This window comes from Scylla paramamosain, chromosome 25 (genome assembly GCF_035594125.1).
Source record: "Scylla paramamosain isolate STU-SP2022 chromosome 25, ASM3559412v1, whole genome shotgun sequence".
Classification (NCBI taxonomy): Eukaryota; Metazoa; Arthropoda; class Malacostraca; order Decapoda; family Portunidae; genus Scylla; species Scylla paramamosain.
The window spans coordinates 21152342-21175837 of record NC_087175.1 but is presented as its reverse complement, the minus strand read 5'-3'; the positions used below and the strand labels follow the sequence as shown (position 1 = coordinate 21175837).

Here is a 23496-nt window from a genome sequence, read left to right as displayed (position 1 = left end):
CCTAACATAACAAACCTAACCCAACCTGCCTTAACCTAACCTAACTTAACCTAACTTAAAATAACAAACTGACTTAACCTAAGCAAACCTAACTTAACCAGACCTAACTTAACCTAATCTAACCTAACCTAACTTCCTTACCTAACAAACTAACAACCTAACCAAACCAAATCTAAAATAACTTAACCTAACCTAACATAACCTAACATAACAAACTAACTTAACCTAACTTAACCTAACCTAACATAACAAACTCCTAACTAAACCTAACCTAACTTAACCTAACTTCCTAACATAACAAACTAACTTAACCTAACCTAACTTAACCTAACCTAATCTAATTTAACATAACTTCCTAACCTAACAAACTAACTTAACCTAACCAAACCTAACCTAACTTACCCACAACCAACCAAATCTAAAATAACCTAACCTAACCTAACTTAACACACCACGCCAGCCTTCTAAACATCATTTATGCAAACGAAACTTATGTATAACTCAGTGGTCAATAAAATGTATTAAATCTCTCTCTCTCTCTCTCTCTCTCTCTCTCTCTCTCTCTCTCTCTCTCTCTCTCTCTCTCTCTGTTACACTTGCACTCTCAGACAAATTAATAACATCATGATCATCTTTATCACCACCACTATCACCACCGCCATCACCACCGCCATCACAGCAGTACACATTCAAGACTGCTTCAACGCCGGTTCGAATCTTTCCTCTCGGTACAGCTCCGTGCTAAGCTTATGTATTAACTGTTCTCCTCAAGTGACGCTACTCTACATAACACCAAAATTTTACTACAGCCGTGAAAACACCTTTGAAGAATTTCCAGTAACATTTACCATTAGCATCATGAAAGCGCCTTGAAAACTGCCACTGTCATCAATGAAATAAATACCCTGAAAGGAAGAAAGTAAAAAGAAAAAAAAAAAAAATCACAGTACCTTCTTTAAAAGTGCTTGAGACAACATTAGACTGTCATTGGAATCAAGAAAACACCCTTGAAACACCAAACTTTCACCACAGCTGGATAAAAGTGCACGAGATTGAAATGTCACTAGATTAATGGAAATACCTTGAAAAGCCTAGTAACAGCTTGTCAAAAGTATCATGAAAACCTAGATAAAAAATACTTTCACTAAAACGTATTACAGTTGATTGATACAACATTAAACAGTCACTAGAATCATGAGAACATCCTTGATAACACCAATAACTTTCACTATAACCTATTAAAAAAATATTGAGGTAGGATTAAACTGTCAATAAAATCACGAAAACACCTTTAAAAAGAAAAACAAATAACTTTCACCACAGATCATATGAACCTATCACTAGATTCATAAAAAAAAAAAAAAAAATACATGAAAAAAAAAAAACTCTTGAAATCCCCAATAACTTTCACCACAGATAATATCAAACTCTTACTAGAATCATGAACACACTTTCGATATCCCTAATAACTTTCACCACAGCTTGTTAAAAATATCCCAGACAAGACGATGGCCTGCTTGAGAATACGGTACCGAGAGTTGCCGAGCCTTGTACAAACCAAACAATTCTCAGCACATCATTACGAGACTAAATTTAAAGACGCGCTTCCTCTCTCCCCAGTGACTTTGCGCTTTGCAATGTAACGCTTGACTGAAACTGCTTAAATCACTGCACTTTCAACACACAAGCTTGATACAGTTATACCTAAGAAGAAGAGAGAGAGAGAAAGAAAAAAAAAAGAGAGAGATAGGAAGAAACAGGTTTGCAAATGGAGTGGTGGATGAATGGAACAAACTCAGTAATCAGGTTAGAATCGAGTCATTAGCGAGCTCTAGTGAAAAAATGAGCAGATTTATGGATGGGGATAATGGATGGAAACAGGAAAGCATGTTTTATACAGGGACTGCAACGTGTAGGCCTGATGGCTTCTTGCAGCTTCCCTTGTCTTCTTTCTTGTGCTAATTTCAAAACACTATCAGCGTTGGAGGTAATGCATGAATAGAAGAAAAAAAAAGTAAATAAATAAAGAAAGAAAAAGCAAGTAAAGAAAGGAAAATTCATAAAAAATATAAAAGCGAAACAAAAAAATGCCACAACATTTCCTGCGACGAAGAAAAGACGAGGGATTCCAGAGAGGTCACTAAGACGAGGAGGAAAGAAGGAGCTGTGGGCAGGCAATGTAAATAATGACTGGCTAGTGTGATGAAAGCGCAGGAGTTGGAGAAGGAGGAGGAGGAACACAAAGGAATATAAAGGAAAACAAAAACCGATACCAACAGACCTACTGGCCGTAACGAGGCTGTGTGACTATACTGGCACTACAGATTCTATGAGTAAGAGGTGAAAGAAAAGCAAGGTTCAAGTAAGGAGAGGCTGAAGGAGAAACATGTTACTGTCTACTACTGCATAAAAGAAAAGAGGAGAACAAGAACAAGAACAAGAACAGCAAGAACAAGAACAACCAAAAAAGAACAAGAATAAGGAGAAATAATGCAAAGGAACACAAAGGAAGACCAAACAGCAACAGACCTTGATGTTCTTGGCTGTTTGGGTAACTATTCTACTCTAGCTAGTAGTGGGTGAGAGGAGGAGGAGGAGGAGGAGGAGGAGGAGGAGGAGGAGGAGGAGGAGGAGGAGGAGGAGAAGAAGAAGAAGAAGAAGAAGAAGAAGAAGAAGAAGAAGAAGAAGAAGAAGAAGAAGAAGAAGAAAAAGAAGATGAAGAAGCCAAAGTATTAATTGGTTGCATACCAGAGAGAAGAAACAAAAATGTTCTCTCTCTCTCTCTCTCTCTCTCTCTCTCTCTCTCTCTCTCTCTCTCTCTCTCTCTCTCTCTCTCTCTCTCTCTCTCTCTCTCTCCTGAAGGGAAAGACAGGAGGAACTGCATACTGGAAGAGGAGGAGGAGGAGGAGGAGGAGGAGGAAAGAAGAAGAAGAAGAAGAAGAAGAAGAAGAAGAAGAAGAAGAAGAAGTACGTGAAGAACAAGAACAAGAAACAAGAAGAACAAAAACAAGACAAACAAGAAGAACAGCAAGAAGAAGAGAAGGAAGAAGAAAAGAACAACAAACAAACAAACAAACAAACAAACAAACAAGCAATACAAAACAAAACAAATCAAAACACAGAAAAAAAAAAGAAAGAACAAGAAAACAACAAGAATCACCACCACCACCACCACCACCACCACAACAACAACAACAACAACAACAACAATCACAAGGAAAACTACACCACAAGCCACTCTCATTATACAACTACCCGTTCATTTACTTATTCACTCACTAATAAAAAAAGATATATAACAGTAACAAAAATAAGAATAAAAAAAAATTCATATGAAATTTAAAGTGTATTGAGGTAGGTCATGGATGAGAAATTGCTTAGGAGAGGACAAGGGAGGAGGAGGAGGAGGAGGAGGAGGAGGAGGCACTGAGGTGAGAGAAGAGAGAAGAGAGGATTAAGCAGAAGGAGAATGAAGGAGAAGAAGGAACAGAGATGGAAGAGAAAGAAAAAAGAGAGGAGAGGAGAAGAAGAAGAAGGAGGAGAAAGACAAAAAGAAAAGAAGGAAGGAGGAGGAGGAGGAGGAGAGGAAGAAGAAGAAGACAGAAAAAATGAGAAAGAGGGAGAAAGAGAAGACAAAAAATGAAAAAAAAGAAAGACAGAAAGAAGGGAAGGAAGAAGAGGAACAAGGAGAAGGAAAAGAAGGAAAATGAAAAGAAAGAGAAAATAGAAAAAAAAGGAAGAAGGAAGAGAGAACGGAAAGAAGGGAGAAGAAAGAAGAACGAAAAGGAAAGAAATGAGAAGGAGGAGATGGAAAGAGAGAAGGAAGGAAGGGAGAAAGGAGAAGAGAGGAGGGAAGAGAGAAAGAAGACTGAGAAACGAGAAGGGAAGAGGCGGCGGGTACCAGATGAAGTGGGAAGGGAGGAGAAGAAGGAGAAGAGGGGGGGGGGTAAGAGGTAAGAGGAAGCTGGTTCAGCCCGTCACTTCCTGAGGCGAGACAAAACCTGCACCCAAGTTATTGTTTGCCAGCCAGTGAATTATTGCCATTGGGGAGAAGAAGTTGTAGTCAGTTGTAAATAACACCTTGCCCTCTCGCCATGACTATTTTCAAAGGCCACAGAGATTATCAGCCGCGTTCTCAAGTGTGTTTCTCTCGTTGGTAATGTGGAAATCTTGTTAATCTGTCACTAGAAGCATAGAAACACCATTTAGAGTTTGTCATTGCAGCTCACCTCAGCGTCTTCAATGTAGTGGAGGTGTGGAGCACGGGTGGTTCAGATTATGAGAATGTGTGTTGTAGTGGTGCTGGTGGAACATTACTTGGTGGAGGAGGAGGAGGAGGAGGAGGAGAATAACGATAATAGTAATGATGATGATAATGATGTTAAGAACAAGAAGAAGAAGAAGAAGAAGAAGAATAACGCGATAATGATGATGATGGTGATGATGATGATATATATACGAACAACAACAACAACAACAACAACAACAACAACAACAGCAACAACAACAACAACAACAACAACAACAATAACAACAACCCATATGAAAAGAAAAGAAGACTGAAGAAATTAACGAAAACAAAACAAAACAAAAGAAGACACGAAGGAAGAAGAAGAAGAAGAAGAAGAAGAAGAAGAAGAAGAAGAAGAAGAAGAAGAAGGAGAAGAAGGGAGGAGACAAGACAAGCGAAACAAATGAAGAGTAATACGCAAAAATTCACCCAATTACCATGGAGAGAGAGAGAGAGAGAGAGAGAGAGAGAGAGAGAGAGAGAGAGAGAGAGAGAGAGAGAGAGAGGGGGGGGGGGAGGAGGAGGAGGAGGAGGAGGAAAAGAAGAAAAGAAGAAGAAGAAGAAAAAGAAGAAAAGAAGAAAAGAAGAAGAAGAAGAAGAAGAAGAAGAAGAAGAAGAAGAAGAAGAAGAAGAAGAAGACAGACACAACAAAAAAGACGGAGAGAAAGACAAACACACACACACACACACACACACACACACACACACACACACACACACACACACACACACACACACACAGCAATTGACCTATGAGCCATTTAATAAACATCAGTCTCTCTCTCTCTCTCTCTCTCTCTCTCTCTCTCTCTCTCTCTCTCTCTCTCTCTCTCTCTCTCTCTCTCTCTCTCTCAGGGCACTGGGGCCAGACATTAACCCAAGCCAGTTATCAAAACTCCTGGGACCCCGCCACGCCCCTTCAGGCACGCCAAGCACATCCATTCAGACGCCCTGCTCGCTCACCACCAGTTTTCAAAGGCCACATACATGATCAATCAGGTTCTCAAGAGTGTTTCTCCTGTTAATAATGTAGAAATCTGGTTGATATGTTACTAGATCCGTAGAAACACCCTTAAGAAACCCGTGTCCTTCAACTGGAGCGTTTTGGTTGTAGTGGTGGTGCGGCCCGGAGGTGTTTCAGAATAGTCCTCTGTAGGTCGGTATACAGAAACACTTTGCTCCCTCACAACGACTATTTCCAAAGGCCACAGAGACGATCAGCTGGGTTCTAAAAATTGTTTCTTCTGTTAATACCGTGGAAATCTTGATAATGTGTCACTAAAAAAATATATAAATAAAAAAATTAAAAACCGTGTAATTTTGCCATGATTTTTTTTTTTTCAGAAACGATTAGCTGAGTTCTCAAAGGTGTTTCTTCTGTTGATAATGTAAAATTCTAGTTAATCTGTCACTAGAGCCGCAAAAACACCCTTAAAAAACCCTTGTAACTTTGCCACGACTACTTTCAAAGGCCATAGAGACAATCAGACAGGTTCTCAAGAGTGTTTCTCCTGTTAATAGCGTAGAAATCTAGTTAATCTGTCACTAGAACCGTAAAAACATCCTTAAAAAACCCTTGTAACTTTGCCACGACTACTTTCAAAGGCCATAGAGACAATCAGACAGGTTCTCAAGAGTGTTTCTCCTGTTAACAAATGTAGAAATCTGGTTAACCTCTCACTACAACCGTAAGAACACCCTTACGAACCCAGGTAACTTCAAGTAGAGGCTTTGGAATGTAGAGGTAGGGCGCATAAGTTTCAGAATATGGGTGTGTGTCTGCCGGGCAAGGATGTAAGTGCCAGGCTGAGGGCATGCAGTAGTGAGGAAGGAGGAAAATCAGCAAGGTGTTTCTAAGGGAGAGTTACACTGGGATTAGTCTGAAGCTTCTCTATAGATGATTGAAAAAAATAGATAAATAAATAAATAAATCCTTCTCTTCTTCCTCCTCGCTCTGCTTCTGTCTATGTTTCCTTTTCTCTTCATATTCTTGCATCTTATGTTTTTTTCCTTCGCCTACCCCCTCCCATTTCCCTGGTCTTTCTCCTCCTCCTCTTGTTCTTCTTCTTCTTCCTTTTTTTTTTCTTTTTCCTCCTTCTCCTGTTCTTTTTTTCTTTTTTCTTTTTCTTTTCTTCTTCTTGTTTTTTTTTCTTGCTGTTACTTCTCTCATTCTTCTTCTTCTTCTTCTTCTTCCTGTTCTTTTTTTCTTCTTTTCTTCTTCATTTTCCTTTCTTCTTTTCTTCTTTTTTTCCTTTTTTTTTCTTTTCACCTCTTCCACCTTCTCTTATTTCTCCTCCTCCTCCTCCTCCTCCTGCTCTTATTCCTTCTGCTCCTCCTCCTCTTTCTCCTCCTCCTTTTTTCTGCTCTCATTCTTCTCCCCTCTTCCTCCTCCTCCTTCTCCTCCTCCTGCTCTTATTCCTCCTGCTCCTTCTCCTCTTTCTCCTCCTCCTTTTTTCTGCTCTCATTCTTCCCCCCTCTTCCTCCTCCTTCTCCTCCTCCTCCTCTTCCTCCTCCTCCTCCTCACCAAACAGGCTCAGCTTCCCAGTATGAAGGCGTCTGGCGTGATGAGGACAAGATGATCTGTACATTAAAGACTGGACTCTGGTATTACTTTTACTTATTACTCTTATTCTTGTCAGTACATTAAAATATCTTGCTGCATACATGACAGGGTATTGTAGGTTTAATCTCTCTCTCTCTCTCTCTCTCTCTCTCTCTCTCTCTCTCTCTCTCTCTCTCTCTCTCTCTCTCTCTCTCTCTCTCTCTCTCTCTCTCTCTCTCTCTCCTGTCTCATTTTTCTTCTTCATGTGCAAAAAAGAGAGTGTTTACTGGTGCTTTTGACAAGATAATAGTGACCTTTTTTTTTATTGATTTCATATGATTCAGTTTTAGTTTTCATATTAATTTACTTATTTATGTATGTATGTATGTATGTATGTATGTATGTATGTATGTACCAGTCGTTCTGTGTATCTATCTACATGCCTACTTGTCTATCTACCTATCCGTCTATCTCTTTATCTATTTATCTATCTATCTGTCTGTCTATCTATCTATCTACATATGTCTACTTATTTATCTAGTCCTTCATTTGTTTTTGTTTTTTTCTTATTTTTTTTTTCTTCTCTTACTTTCAATGTATTCATTTTGGATCTTGTCTTATATATTCTTATTTCTTATTTAATTATTTACTCATTCCCTTTATCTAATTTATTATTCATCTTTATTCCTGTGTGTGTATGTGTGTGTGTGTGTGTGTGTGTGTGTGTGTGTGTGTGTGTGTGTGTGTGTGTGTGTTAATTTTCCCTAATACAAGACAATATCACTCCATTTGTAAACACCCTTTTTTTTTCTTTTTTTGTAGCGCGAAAGAAAAAAAAAATCAACATTACTTACTTTCTTAACTCACTGTAAGGAAGGGAACTATTTACTTTTCCTTAACTAATCCACATCATTGATCGCTCCATAGGAAAAATAATAAATAAATAAGGTAAAATGTTAAGGTGGCCGCTAGACTAGAGTTAGGTTAAGTTACTGACATATATATATTTTTTTGACCTTTAGTTTCATCGCATCTGTTAATGGATGGCTATTTAATGCAAGTGTTTATAATGAATCACTTGGACGTGCAATGATGAAAAGGTAAACCTGTATTTATTTATCTATCTACATATTAATCTATCAGTTTACTTAATTATCTATCTATTTAATGACTGATAGATTTTTTTTTTATTTATTCACCTGTTTATTTATTATTACTATCATTTTCATTTATTTACGTAACATCTTCACCATTCAGCTGTGAGAAATGCTGAGTGTTCGCGTTTCATCAGTCCCCGATGTGCGTCACGGAGCCCCGCCTGCCTCCCTCTCACGCCCACTCGTGCTGATGACTGCCATGTGACTCCCTTCAAGACCCTGAGGAGTGCCCGTCTTGTTACACCTCTCGTCTCAATGGCAGGGTGACTCAACACACACACACACACACACACACAGATAGATAGATACATACATACCTACATACATGCATAAAGTGACCACAACCTTGTAAAGAAAATATATTGAAGAGTATTTAAAGTAAAGCTTAGTATTCAGGTTAACAATTCCTAAATGCCACAGCCCAAAGTCCTTTTAAGAGGCGCCGCCCTGCCCTGACTGATTAGCCGAGGAGAAGCGGACGTGAAAACCGAGAAAAATAAGGTCCAGTTTTGTTTATTGCCATTTAATTTTGTGGTTTTAAGCGGCGCAATTAGACGGGGCAAGGCAGTGAATTAATGGAAAATTTTAAGACTTATAACTCTAAACTATAATGATATTTTTAATTTATCACTGCAAAGGATGATGATGATGATGATGATGATGATGATGATGATGATGATGATGATGATGATGATGATGATGGTGACTATTGTTGTTGTTGTTGTTGTTGTTGTTGTTGTTGTTATTATTGTTGTTGTTAGTAGCAGTAGTAGTAGTAGTAGTAGTAGTAGTAGTAGTAGTAGTAGTAGTAGTAGTAGTAGTAGTAGTAGTAGTAGTAGTAGTAGTGGTGGTGGTGGTGGTGGTGGTGGTGGTAGTAGTAGTAGTGGTGGTATGCAGCAATAGTAGTAGTATCATTATCAATGTTATTATTATTAGTAGTAGTAGTAGGAGTAGTAGTAATAGTAGTAGTATTAGTAGTAGTAGTAGTAGTAGTAGCAGTAGTAATATTAGTATTAGAATTAGTAGTAGTAGTAGTAGTAGAAGTAGTAGTGGTGGTGGTAGTAGTAGTAGTAGTAGTGGTAGTAGTGGTAGTGGTGGTATGCAGCAATAGTAGTAGTATCATTATCAATGTTATTATTATTATTATTATTATTATTATTATTATTATTATTATTATTATTATTATTACTATTACTATCATTATCACTATTATTACTATCATTATTATCAGTCATTATCATTACTATCATCATTATCATGTATAGCTATTTCACAATGCTCTGAAGCGCTGCGCCTCCTTTATGAACCAGGACAATGAAGACCTCACAGGTAACATGGCTTAATTAACTCACGAGGCCGCCACTTCATTCAAAGACTCCCTATGAAAGCGCAACACGCAATATTATCGCTTCTTACTCAACAAAGCAGTACAGACCAAGGCAATGAAGAGCTCACAGGTAACATGGCCTAATTAACCTCACGGGGCCGCCACTTCATTCAAAGGCTCATTGTAAAAACGCAACACACATTACCGCTTCTTGCTCAACAAATTCATAAAGAGATTGATTAAGATTAAAATTTCTAGTTTTTAAACGTTCATTTGTATCTTTATTCGTGTTTTTGAAGTTGTGGTGTGTGAAAATTATATAAAAATGTGTCAATGATGTAGTGTTTTAATAGATGGCGTTTATGGAAGAGGCTAAAAGAGAAACTATATTTGCATTTTCTACTCGTTGTGGTGTGAAAAATTGTATGAAAATGTGTTTATGATGCAGTGTTTATGATAGATGGCGTTTATGGAAGAGGCTAAAAAAGAAACTATATTTGCATTTTCTACTCGTTGTGGTGTGAAAATTATATAAAATGTGTTTATGATGCAGTGTTTATAATGGCTAGCGTCTGTACAATATGCCAAAAGCTAAACTAGTCGGAAATCGATTCGCCTCACAACATGTCTCTCTCTCTTAACCTCCACCCGAACACAGATATCCGAGACAGAGGGATGAGAGGAAAAAAAAAAATAATAAAAATAAAAATAGCTGCGTAATCAAACAGCCCAGGCAACAACTAAGAGCTGGATTCTTAAACATTACGGTGCCTTATCTGGACCCGTTTCCACCAGGACTGAAGGAAAGTTGTAAAGTTTTATTGAAGTGTTTTATGGAATGTCAAGATAGTCCCACCAAATCCAACCAGGCTAATGAAGTTATCAGGATTTTCAATGATGTTTTTGGGTTGTTACGATAGTTTGACAAAATTTAATTAAACTCTAATGAAAGATATCAGAGTTTTGGATTCTAAAGATATTGTGACTAAATTCAAGTAAGATTTAACCCTTTGACTGCCACTTGGTACACCTTTCCCTAATTACCAGTCACTCTGAGACATCTTTACTTGCTCTACAGCCACACCCAATCTTTGAACTGGGAAGAAATTGCAAAATGTATTCCTTTTCGTCGCTAATTTCCTTGTAGATGCTTATAAAAACTTCACGCATTGCTTCTAGTGCTATTTTTTTTTTTTTTTCGCGTCGCAGTGGAAGGGAATGCGAGTCGCAGTTGGAAGATTATCGGAATTTTCAAGTGTTTTCTAAGGGTGGTTTAACCCAATTCAAGCAGGCTTTATTGAAAGTCATAGGGGGTTTCAAGTGTTTTCTGGATTGTAAAGATAGTCTAAGATAATCAGTGTTTTCTATAATATTTTTTCTAGTTTCTGGCCAAATTCAAGCAGGTTCTACGGAAAAAGCTATCAGTTTTCAATAATATTTTCTGGGGTGTACGGATAATCTGACTCATTCAGACTCCAAGGAAGGTCACGAGGGTTTTCAAGAGTGTTTTAAGAATTCTAAAGGAAATGAATATAAACAAACAGCAACTCAGCAACATGTCTTCCTCCAGCGACGATGCCTAAGTGATAGATGCATTTCTTTCGGAGTACTGGAAGATAAAACAGAAAAGAAAACGCCAGTAGACACGTCCTTGGCTGAGTAGAAGAGAAAGGAGTGTCTACCGCAGCCTTTTGCCTGAGCTGAGCGTGGAAGACCCAGACACCATCATGAGGCAGTGGATGCGCCTCAACAGGGAGCAGCACCATGGTCTTCTGCAGCTTGTGACTCCTCTTATCAGAAGGAAGATACACACATGAGGGATGCAGTGACGCCTGGTGGACGCCTGACACGCCACGTTGAGTTATCTAGCAACAGGTAAGCAAGAGAGATCGGTAATTATAAAGAACTTGGCTCCTGCAGCGATTACTACGAGAGAGAGAGAGAGAGAGAGAGAGAGAGAGAGAGAGAGAGAGAGTGTGTGTGTGTGCGTGTGTCTCGGGACCCAGAGATGCCGTTGGTCCCTCACTAGTTCCAGCATTAAGTTTTCTGCCTCCGGACACCACATTTTCCACAGGTCCTCTCAAGGACACGATGTAAACAGAGCAGCGCGCGGCTGGACAAGACCAATCTGTCGGTCTTGTTGGCGCGGGTGGCAATTCCAGCAGCCAGGCACCAAAAGTCCAGCAGGCGGGCCAACGCGGCTTGCGGCGGCTGGCAATTCAGCAGCGAACTGCCTAGTGTGAACCCGCCTTCAGTAAGGTAGACAGAATAATATTGAAAGACACTGCACTGCTCACAGGTTACTCCCATTCAGGACCAGGGAAAATCAAGGATCTATTCACACGAGGGGGTGGGTTTTTGTAGCGTGTATAATGCCCAGACTGGTTGCGCCGGCTGTTCACTCCAGGCGATGACCAGCGGTACTGATGCATCAAATGTGACAAAAACGGCTCAGTAGGCATGTATGTACCTTTCTCCTCTACAGTGCTCGTCCTTGACACACACACACACACACACACACACACACACGTATAGATAGTCAGATACGTAGATAGATATTTTATTGACCACCACACAGCACACAGCATAATTCCAATAACAATGAAAACATTAGAAGGAGGAGGAGGAGGAGGAAGAGGATAATAGAAATAAAAGAGAGAGAGAGAGAGAGAGAGAGAGAGAGAGAGAGAGAGAGAGAGAGAGAGAGAGAGAGAGAGAGAATTAGCAAGAGCGTGAACTTTCGTTCAGCTCGTGTCCAATTTGGGTGTTATTGTCACTCTTATTAATATCATAACAATTATTTAAAAGACAAATATAAGAATAATAATAATTAGCACAAAGTGCATTATTCTTTTCATAGTTTGGATGAATCAGTCACACACGCTCGGCCTTCCCTCGTCCCCCTACCCTCTCCTCTGTCATTCCTCCCTCGTCGTCACCATCTTTGTGTGAGTGTATTCACCCACCCACAGCTTTAGTTACTGATTACTGAAGGAAATACAGGTAGTTACCACAGTCATTCCATCAAACTTAAACTTAATGCATCAGTTTATTATTCCTGCAGCCAGACGGTACATTGTGAAGCTTGTGGCATCATAAATCAAGAAAAATCAGCTCAAATGGTGCGAATAATGGCTGGAGGCGCCACCGTCGCGGCGAGAGAAAAAATTAACATCGAGTGGAGTCACTGGACCGTCCTCCCAGTAAACAGAGTCCTTGGTGCAAGGCAGCAATTGCGGCTAAGAAGGCAGGAGGGCAAGGAGGGAGAAAGGGAAGACGGGAGTGGAGGGAGAGGTGGTTGGCGGCACACGTCACAGTGCACAGTACATCACGCACAACCTTCCCAGTCGAATGTCTACTCGGCTCTTGCCAACTTCCCCTTGAAAGCCAAGAGTAAACTCCTTAATTAATGAAACACACTTGGCAATGCACTGTGGTGTCACAGACGAGGGGACGGTGTCAAGCAAGCTGTGCCAAAATGTCATACTAATCCAACAGCTTGTTTGGAAGATATGTGCCAAACACGACGCCTCATGGTTAGTAATACTCACCTGGCTGAAATACGTACCACACAAATTTTAGAATGTTATTAAATTCTAACAGTCAAACAGTACATATATATTGGCGGTGTGCGGCATCTGTCCCGCTCCCCGCAGCACGAGATGGCAGCAGACCTCAGCTTGACCCGGGCCACTGAGGGAGGGATGCATAACGTCACATCACCAGTGTCAACTTGTCACCTGCCACACGTCAGACCTCATTTTGTGTACTTTTCTTCTATAACGGGGAAGAGCAAGCTTCTGCCGGATGAGTAAATATTTCACTGAGTAAAGCAAGCGTTGGTACTGATGAAATTGCTGACGTTAGCGTTTGTGGCTTGCGCGTTCAGCACTGAGTGATACAGCACTGGTGGCAGCCATGACCTGTCTCAACGAGCAGTTCGTGGACATGCAACCAGGAAAATATCATCCAAGACCACTATGAATCCTGGCGGTGTCTGGGGTTGGCATTTGATTACATAAATTGTCCTATGGTGAAATAAAACCGTAGAACTTCATTACCTAATTCATATCGTTTCAAAATCAAAATAATTAAATTAGTTTTTTTTTTTTGTTTCTTAGCTAAATTGCGGCACTACTATTTCACAGCGTTAGGCTAAGGTATGTCTACGTAAGCTCTCTTGTATTCATCGCCTGCACATTAAATTTCAGTTTAACTTTTTGTTTGTTTGTTTGTTTGTTTGTTCCAACACCGCGTCACCACTTCCTATCTCAGTAATCGATTAAATGCAGGATCCAAAGACAAACGGGCGGGCCAGCAGGCGGGCGGGCAAGGAGTCACCAGTCCCGCTCCTCTTTTCGCCCACTGACTGACAAACTTATTACACATCATTTGTACATATTGTCTTTACTTTTTTTTTCTCTCTCATTGACTGACGCACTTATTACCCATTATTTCTACAGTTTCCTTACTGTTATTCGTTTCCTCTTTTCTTAATTATTGTCACACATCACGGAAGCAGGATGACTGCTCAGACAGGGGTGTGTGAGGCGTGTGGGTTCTGACGTCAAGATACGACCTGCGCTGCCCCGTCTGTTGTGTGGAGCCTGATCACAACACCTCCTGTGACCGAAAGGTGGCTCGATATGGCTAAGCAGATTCTGGATCCACTCAGACAAGACGCCGGCGGGAGTGAGTGATTGCGTCAGCTGTACTACAATGACCGCTTCTCCTCCTGAGCCCCGCCCCAGTCTGACCCAAGCCGTCTTTGTGTGTGCTCCTTTTTATACTGTGACATAAGAATATAAGAAATAAGGAAAGCTGCAGGAAGCCATCAGGCCTAGACGTGGCAGTCCCTGTATAAAACATACCTACTTATTTGCACCAATCATCATCCATAAATTTGTCTAGTCTTCTTTTAAAGCTCCCTAATGACTCAGCACTAACAACCAAATTACTGAGTTCATTCCATTCATCTACCGTTCTATTTGAAAAGCATTTTCTTAATATCTCTTTCATAAAGCTAAATTTTTCAAGTTTGAATCCATTATTTCTTGTTCTATCCTAATCACCGATCTTGAGAATTTTGCTTACGTCACCCTTGTTATAAGAACATAAGAACATCAGAAATAAGGGAAGCTGCAAGAAGCCACCAAGCTTACACGTGGCAGTCCCTGTATGAAATATACCTACCTATTTCCACTTATCATCCCCATCCATAAACCTGTCCAATCTTCTCTTAGTGCTCTTACACACGAGGACACTAGTGTACGCCACCGGTGTCGGACACTAGTGTCCTTGCTCAAGACACCGCCTGGCAACTAGTGAGCCACTCACACACCTCAGTCGGAAGAATGGCGGGAAACGAAGAGCTTTTACTTGTTGCTTACGTATTTCTTTCTTTTCTGAGAGGGGTTTTTCTTCAAAATCAGGAATGAGTATCACCATTATTGCATTCCAGCAGTTCTGCTTTTCTATCTTATTTTCATATCCCTCATATCCTGTCCTAAATATGTATCGGACAGCTACACAAGACATAGCTTACCCCTGTTTCACCAGTCACACTATCTTCTACTACTACCACTACTACTACTACTACTACTATTAATAATAATAATAATAATAATAATAATAATAATAATAATAATAATAATAATAATAATAATATATAATAATCATTTTTCTTCAAAGAAATTAATCTCATAATTACTCTGTTATTTAATCCAAAGTGTCTGCACTGAATTAAGTACGTACAATAAAATACATCAGTTAACAAAAACAATGAAATGTTACCCTATATTGTGTGTGTTTTAACCCTTTGACTTCCACTTGCTTCACGTTTCCCTGATCACTGAGACATCTTTACTTGCTCTACAGCCACATTCAATCTTTGAATTGGGAAGAAAATTGCAAAATGCATTTTTTCATCGCTAACTTTCTTGTGGATGCTTCTAAAGACTTCACGCATTGCTTCTGGTGATGCTAATTATTTTCTTTTTCCTTTTCTATCAGGATATCAATCTCATAAATCCCTCTTAGTAAACTCTGGGTGTCCGCTCTGAGTTATAAATATCAAATAACAAAAACAATCTATATACGTATAGTTGATAGATGAATATAAATCAAATTGCGTATGTGAATTTTACCTGTCACTGTTTTCATTTTTCTCTTCTTTGAGGAACTTCTTATGAACCATTCTGTTATTTAACGCTGCATGTCCCTCCAAAACTAAAATCACTACTTCAAGTAACAAAAACAATCACGCGATAGGCTTTTATCATTATGAATTAGATTATGTGATTTGTTTGTAAGAATTCTTGAAGGAATGTACGTTATGAGACTGTATATATGCTTACAATGAAACTGTATTTTTCTTTTTTTTATTTATCAGAGAGAGAGAGAGAGAGAGAGAGAGAGAGAGAGAGAGAGAGAGAGAGAGAGAGAGAGAGAGATGGTGGATTTTAATTTAACGAAGTGACTAGTCTCCTGCCAAACCTATTTACTGGCCTGCCGCAGCCTATTTGCCAGCCTACCAGGGACAGTAACTCTCAAGCACAGGCCGGTGTCTCGTCTGTAGTGGAAGTTGTTAACTGTTTCTTTTAATGACTCGTACAACAACAACAACAAAGAACACAAAAGAAAGAAAGGAACCAAGAAAAGGAACAATAAGAAAATTAAAATACACGAACAAGAAGAAAAATGAGGAAGGAAGAAGAAAAAAAGACAGAAAGAAAGAAAGATGATGAGAACAACGTGACCGCCGCTGCCCCACTGACAGCCTCGCCTCACCTGTCATTGCTCCCCAGCAGTCTCGCGCCAACACTCCGCAACGCCACCTCCTGTTTGTGCACGCGCCTCCACGCCTGATCCCACCACCGGCAACCCACAAAGCAGTACGGATTTATTTATTTATTTATTTATTTATCTTTTTTTTATATACAGCACAGAACACTTGCGTCACACCTCAATGGACACGTCTCGTACACTGCCTGCGCATCTCGATAAATTGATAAAGAAAGAGAATATTCAGAGAAAATAAATAAATAAATAAAATAATGGACATTTCGCCTTAATATCATGCTCATTTCCAAAAAGTTGTTTTACATTTGCTATTTCTGATAAGTCAGTTCATTTCATCTCATTATTTGCATTTGTGATACTATCATATTTTTTTTGCCCTTTATACATATTTTTGTATAAATGCGATTAAAATGTCGTTATGTAGCCATAATAATTATATTTGTCCCAATAATTTCCAATTTGTGCATATTCTTTGACACTTATTTATTCTTATAATCAGTTTGAATATTCATCATGATTTACACATTTTCATGTAATTACTTTTCATTTGCACATTTCTCTTATTTCATCAGTGTCATTTTCTTATTTACACATAAATCTGATTGAATTATCTTAAGTGCATTTCTGTACATTTGTTCTAATTATAGTTCCCATTTCTTTACTTACCACCATCTCACTACATTCCTGACCATCTATCATCTTAAATACGTACTATATTCCTCAACATTTACCATTTTCATGATGTATCTTCACTATCACAGCTGTCTTCAGGCATCTTACACTCTTAACCATCTGAATGATTTCATTCTTAATACATCCTTGACCATATAAACTGATTACATTTTTATGCTCTTTCATTAACTCGTCTCTCTTCGTTAATCGATAGCAATTTCACAAGGTGTACATAAAGGAATAAATAAATAATAGTTTTTTTTTTTTTTTTTTGTCCTTAGAACAAGTCTTTGATAAAAAAATAAATAAAATTAAATATGTATATATATATATATATATATATATATATATATATATATATATATATATATATATATATATATATATATATATATATATATATATATATATATATATATATATATATATATATATATATATATATATATATATATATATATATATATATATATATATATAATGAAAGGCTTTTGTATTACCACATCTCCATTCATTCGTAGAAAAAATCTTTTATTTTTTTTAATTCCTTCATTAAAAATAAACAAATAAATAAATAAATCACCTTTACAGGAACTCCTCCACTCGTCCTAGAAAACCAAAACCCTGATCGCTTTATTAAGTTTATTATGCCAAATTATAACACAATTCAAGTAATCAGTAATAAGCAATACAGCCCGGCAGCCGCATGGTTCCGGGGCTCAGGAGTAAAAAGATGCCTTATAGTACCAACACTTTACAATCTAACACACTTTTTGTATAAGGCGATAAAACAGGAAAAAAGCTGATTAGAAAATTATAACCTAATCTCTGCTACCTCTCACTGAGTTAGTGCTATTCAAGGTTCACAGCAAGTGATGTCAATGTGCAATTAGTAATACTTAACTATCCTAAAGTCTCCAAGAGGACAACAATCATCTAATTCTATAAAAACTACTCATTTTTTAAATTTAGCTTATCAGAATGCTTTTCCTCATTTGATCAAAACAAAAATTAGTTTATATATTTATATAGTATATTCATAAAGATCTCTTAACATTACTCTGTCCTAACTGCCAGACACGCTGCATACTTAAGCTACACAGTACAATACAATAAGGATAAAAGTCATAACATTAACTAAGTGCCTGATTTCCTGCCCTGACAACTCCCCCTGCCTCATCCGGCCCTTCCTACTCCACCTCTCCGCCCATCGTGCTCTCTCTCTCTCTCTCTCTCCCTCTCGCCTCCCTGCCATGCCCTCCACATGAGGGACAGTCAGTGTTTGCATGCAGACAGCCACAGTGTTGAGTGCACCAGTCACACACAAGCGGTCCAACTGGAAGGGAACACTGCCTGGCTCTCTGCTCATCTGGTCAACTGGTCTCGTTTCCTCCTACTGGCTCTGGTACAAATCATTTTCTCCCTGTCTCTATCTCGGGGGGAAACAGCTCAATATATAAGCACCTGGAGGTCAACACAGCCACATGGAGAGGTCATCATCACAGGTAGAGAAGGCTACATGATGCTGCTGCTGCTGCTGGGTGAGACCACAGCTCGTCGTCATCACTGCCGTCACAAGACTGATCGACACACTGATCGACTGACTGACTGACTGATTGACAGACTGACTGGAAGAGATATACTGCTGCCGCTGGCTGCTGTGCCCCGGCGTGACCCAAGACTTGGCACAACCAGGAAGACCTTCTGCAAGTTTTCCTCTCGAGCCGACTCAACTCAAAGCTAATGTGTGGTACAGGTGCCCCAAGTACTCATGTCACACAGTCCAGTGAATTTCACAGCTACAAATCAAATAAAAACGAATTATCAACAAATGAACTACTCAGCAAAGACCAAGAGGAACTGAGAGATGATATGTGGAGGTAGTTATCTGAAATGTTTTGTACATGACATCACTACTTTGGGCAGCTGTACGATGTGTTGTAACTAATGAGTGATGCATAAACAGGACCGAGTATCTGTCTGTCTGCCTGCACATCATGGTTGAGTTGCAAAGCTGTGTAGTGTTAAGTCGTTCAAACGAAAACCTGGGAACTCGGCAAAAGCAAACCCAAAAGTTTAACCAAAACATGCAGTGATGAATGTGAATGAAATTACACATAGCAAAACATCTCATAGTCATAATAAATCAAGATTGTTGTTTTTATTATACTAGATACTGGTCTTGAAAATCATGCATGAATCAAATCACCACCTCACTTGTGCTGCATGCCATCAAAGCTGCTTACATTCTTCCAGCAACCTGTGACCCAAGAAACATCTGGTTGCTATATCCATCAAACTTCAGTTATGGAGCAACTTTGCACTATAATTTTGAAAGAACACAGACAACAAAAGCAGTGACAGAGTAGTTCAAACCTTCAAGTGCCTGTGGTTTTGTATTTCAGTAGAAACATCATGGGTAACTCAGATGAAGCAGCAAGTGTTTTTCTGTCAATACCAGTAAAAGGACTAATAAAAAGTTGTAATGCAAGTTTACCCAAACCACTTACGGCAAACAGAGTGATTGAGCAGTTCATTAATTGCCTGTGGTCTTGTATTCGGTAAACTCACACAGGGTTACTCAAATAACAGGCATCACACTGCCGTCACCAACCAAAGAGTAAAGTCAGAGGACAAGGGAAATACTTCAAGGCAACACCCTCAAGACACAGGCTGAGAAGAATGCCACAACTCCCACATGCAGCACAGAGGTGACCCACAACTCAGTCTAGACATCAGTAGGTGAGCAGCTCTGGGTGACCATGAGGGTGTAGTGCAAGCGAGGGCCACGCCGGGGCACTCGCCGAGGGGCCGGAGACACTGGTAGCCACCACAGGGTGTCTATCACTGAGCTGGTGGCGAGGACCGTGCCGGGGAGGTCAGTAAGAGGCCGTCAGAGAGGCAGCCACACACTCTGGAACGCCTGCAGGCTAGACAGCTCTGGCCTGCCTTGCACACTACGTAGCTTTGAGCTCCTAATCCTCAGCCTCAAAGTCAAGGCTGGCAAATTTGTTGGCAGTATCAAGGATCTGGAAGGATAAAGGAAAATTAAGAGGCAACTTGATTTGATTCAGAAATAATGGTACAAACTTGTTACTTTTATCAAAGATCTGAGAGCTCAAGAGAAAACTTGACATGCTTCAAAAATGATGGTGCAATATTATTACTTGTATCAAGGATCTGAATGGACAAGGGGAAATCAATATAGGGAAACTCAAGGTAAAACAGAAAAGATGATGCAAGTTTGTTATTTCTATCAAGGATCTGAGAAGTAGAAAAGTCCTAACAACCTTATTACTGAGTCCATTACATTCATCTATCACTCTTTCCTTCCTATCTCTTTTAAAATCTGATAACTGAGTCCATTCCATTCAATCTACCATTCTTTCCTTCCCATCTCTTTAAAATCTATCTTTTTCAAGCTTGAACCCATTTCTTGTTCTATCCTGACCCTAAGAATTTAGCTTATGTCATCCTTGTTATATCTCCTATACCACTTAGACTTCCATCAGGTCTACTCTTGACATACATATCTATAAAGAATATAAATTCAGTCTTGTTTCATAAGGGATGCCCCTCATCCCCTGTATCCTTTTAGTCATTCTCCTTTGCACTGATTCTATTATATCTATATCCTTCCTGTAATATGCGGACCAGAACTGCACAGCAAAATCTAGATGAGGTCTGATTATGGTATACAGTTTTAGTTCCCATATTACAGGAAGGGCAGGAAGGGCAGATATTTTATTAGTACAGCCACAACAAACATAATTCACGTTACACATTGCTACCTTCTCATTGGACGTATCCTTCACTGGAGGTCCCTTGCGGTCCCTTTGGGTGGCAGGGCCACCACTCCTCTGGCTGTCCCTGGAGCCGTCCCTGTCCCTCGTGTCATCCCTGTCATCTTGAGGGCCATTCCTATCCCGGGGATCATCTCGCCTATCGTCCCTGCGGTCATCTCGCCGCTCGTCCCTCCTTATGTCCCTGTTGCGTTCATCTCGCCTGATGTCCCTGGTGCCCTCATCTCTCCTGATGTCCCTCATGCCATCATCACGACCATAGCGGCGCGGCGGCTCATCCCTGGGAAGCAGAACATGTCACAGTGAACAGGTGTTGCTCACTTGATTCATGCAGGTACAGCAGCACTAAACACATGCAGGGATACCAACATAAGTAGCCTGTTATTAATGGATCCATCCTTGGAGTCAGTTTGTTTTGTGCTGAGTGTGTAGCAATACTATTTTGAGTGTGTGTAAAAGAGTATCATTTTACATTTAGGTAGTCTGAGAGTAAACTCTCCTTTAAATAGATGAAGGTGAAAACAACGGTTATTTCAGCACAGCTACATTTTTTTGTTACCTTTCCAGTTTTTAGAATGTGACTTTAAAAGACAAATAAAACAACACAGGTTTATACCATATGTATATATATATACATATGGATGTATAAAAGTATAATTTTACATTGCTGCTGTCCAAGAGTAAATTCTCCATGAAACAGATGAAGCTTAAATTAACTGCTAGTTTTCTATTTGCAGAAAAAGTTGAAGACAAATAAAAATGACAGAAAAATATATTGTTGAAATGTGGTTGTTTCTGCCTTTTGTTTAAAAGAGAAAAACCTGCTTCTACACTTAATGATAATATAGATGAAAATGCAAATGAAACGTAGTAATATTTCTCTTTCCAGCTGTTCAAGGAAGTTAGAGCTCAAGGACATGGTATAGTCAAGACTAGCAGGAAAGTGATGTACATTGAACACTCCCATGGTGTTGTGCATGTTTCCTAAATCTCAATCCCTTTGATCTGCTGACAGTCTTGCAAATGATAAATTCTAAGACTAAAGGACTTGAGACTGAAGGAAAAAGCACAACACAATGAAAGCAAGCAGAGCAGATCATTTGAATTTTCAGCAGAGATGTACTATTGAGAAAACTTTAACCTGGTATACACCTGAGTGTGTGTGTGTGTGTGTGTTTCACAGAGTTCTATTAGATGATTTAAGACTTTTCTACACTGTCAAAATAGTTTAATAGTCTTGTTTCTTTGTTTTTCTCATGCATTTATTATATCAGGTTAGAGTTTTCCCAATAGTACCTCAAGTGATATCAGTGGAAAAGGTAAGCCAATGCAAAGGTTAAGTATGTAAGTCATTTTGTTATAGTCTATGATTCGTGAAAGAAGTTTAATTACTTGTTGATAGTATTGCAATTCTACATTATAATAAGTTTTCTCTTAATATTTTGTCTACATTACAGGAACTGGAGATGACAGGAACACAAATCATGCCAAGGATGGTATAGTGTATTTTGTACAGTCTGAAAATTGTAGTACTGAATGAGCCAAAATTTAGCCTACGCAGACCATGGAGAGCAGTACCCAAGTTTGTTGAGTCACAACCTGATGAAAATGACGTGTGTGTATAACAGTCAGTCACCACCAGGACCAGACAACCTCGTCACTCCTGCACCACAACACTTACTTCACAGACGGCTCCATCTTCCTCAGCTTCTCTTCAATCTGGCGCTCCCTGGCAGCTGTGTCCACAGGCCGGGCTGCTCCGAAGATGCTTGCACCGCCACCACCGCCACCGCCGCCACCACCTCCTCCTCCTCCACCACCTCGTTCTCCTCTTTCTCCACCTCTTCCTCTTTCTCCACCTCTTTCTCTTTCTCCTCCACCTCTTTCTCTTTCTCCACCTCTTTCTCTTTCTCCACCTCGTTCTCCCCTTTCTCCACCTAGATCTCTTTCTCCACCTCGTTCTCCCCTTTCTCCACCTCGATCTCTTTCTCCACCTCGTTCTCCCCTTTCTCCACCTCGATCTCTTTCTCCACCTCGTTCTCCCCTTTCTCCACCTCGATCTCTTTCTCCACCTCGTTCTCCCCTTTCTCCACCTCGATCTCTTTCTCCACCTCGTTCTCCCCTTTCTCCACCTCGATCTCTTTCTCCACCTCGTTCTCCCCTTTCTCCACCTCGATCTCTTTCTCCACCTCGTTCTCCTCTGTCTCCTCTATCTCCTATACCTCCATCCCTGTTTGGTTAGAGAAAAAACTTGCTTCATTATTTGTACATGATTATCACCATTCACATCAGATGTATAATGTTGTTGTCTTGTGACCTGAGATGCTGGTCTGTATTCTTTAATATTTTGGAATATTATCTTAACTTACTTTAACAGGCTCCTATGAAAGTTACTGGATTTTTAACCACTAAAGAGTGGGTGCCACCTATAGTTGATGCAATGCAAAGGGTGGGTGGTGTCCATAGTTGACCTGCATTTTGTGGGTTTTATTTCAAATATCCACAAATTTTTTGGGTCTGCAAACACCCTTCCCTCAGAACAATGTCTCCCTCTGAGCCTGAGTGTCTTGTGAACCATAGTGATGGCTACAGAGGAAAATAATCATTCCTCTTCCTCGGATTCCTGGGGCAAGGATAAGTGGCCAGTGACTTCCACTCTAAATAAGAGTAAATTTGCTCCAAAATAATCTCTTAGTGAAAATACTATTGAGAGAGAGTTAGAAGTTATTCTCTCAAGTCTCACAAGTGGTTTTACTGGAGAAAAATAAAACACTAGTAGACTGTGTTTCTCTAATATACTATTCCCAGTTGTAATGATTCATTTTTTTCTTGTGTTATGAGTGACTGACAGCAATACTATTTCCTTTAGTGTGTCCATGAAATTATAGATTTAGGCATTCATG

At 39.6% G+C, this 23496-nt stretch overlaps 1 protein-coding gene across 5 annotated transcripts in view; it reads right to left on the bottom strand.

The window, feature by feature from the left end:
- Positions 1-17418: 17418 nt before the first annotated feature.
- Positions 17419-23496, bottom strand: part of LOC135113345 (eukaryotic translation initiation factor 4B-like) — a 33424-nt gene continuing 27346 nt past the window's right edge. For all 5 annotated transcript variants that reach the window (XM_064028588.1, XM_064028589.1, XM_064028591.1 and 2 more), the window contains 3 exons: positions 22275-22823; positions 20582-20873; positions 17419-19819 (listed from right to left, as the gene is read on the bottom strand). In XM_064028588.1, the coding sequence (XP_063884658.1) occupies positions 19766-19819; positions 20582-20873; positions 22275-22823 (895 nt within the window). In that variant the 3' untranslated portion in view covers positions 17419-19765. The remainder of the gene's footprint in view (positions 19820-20581; positions 20874-22274; positions 22824-23496) is intronic.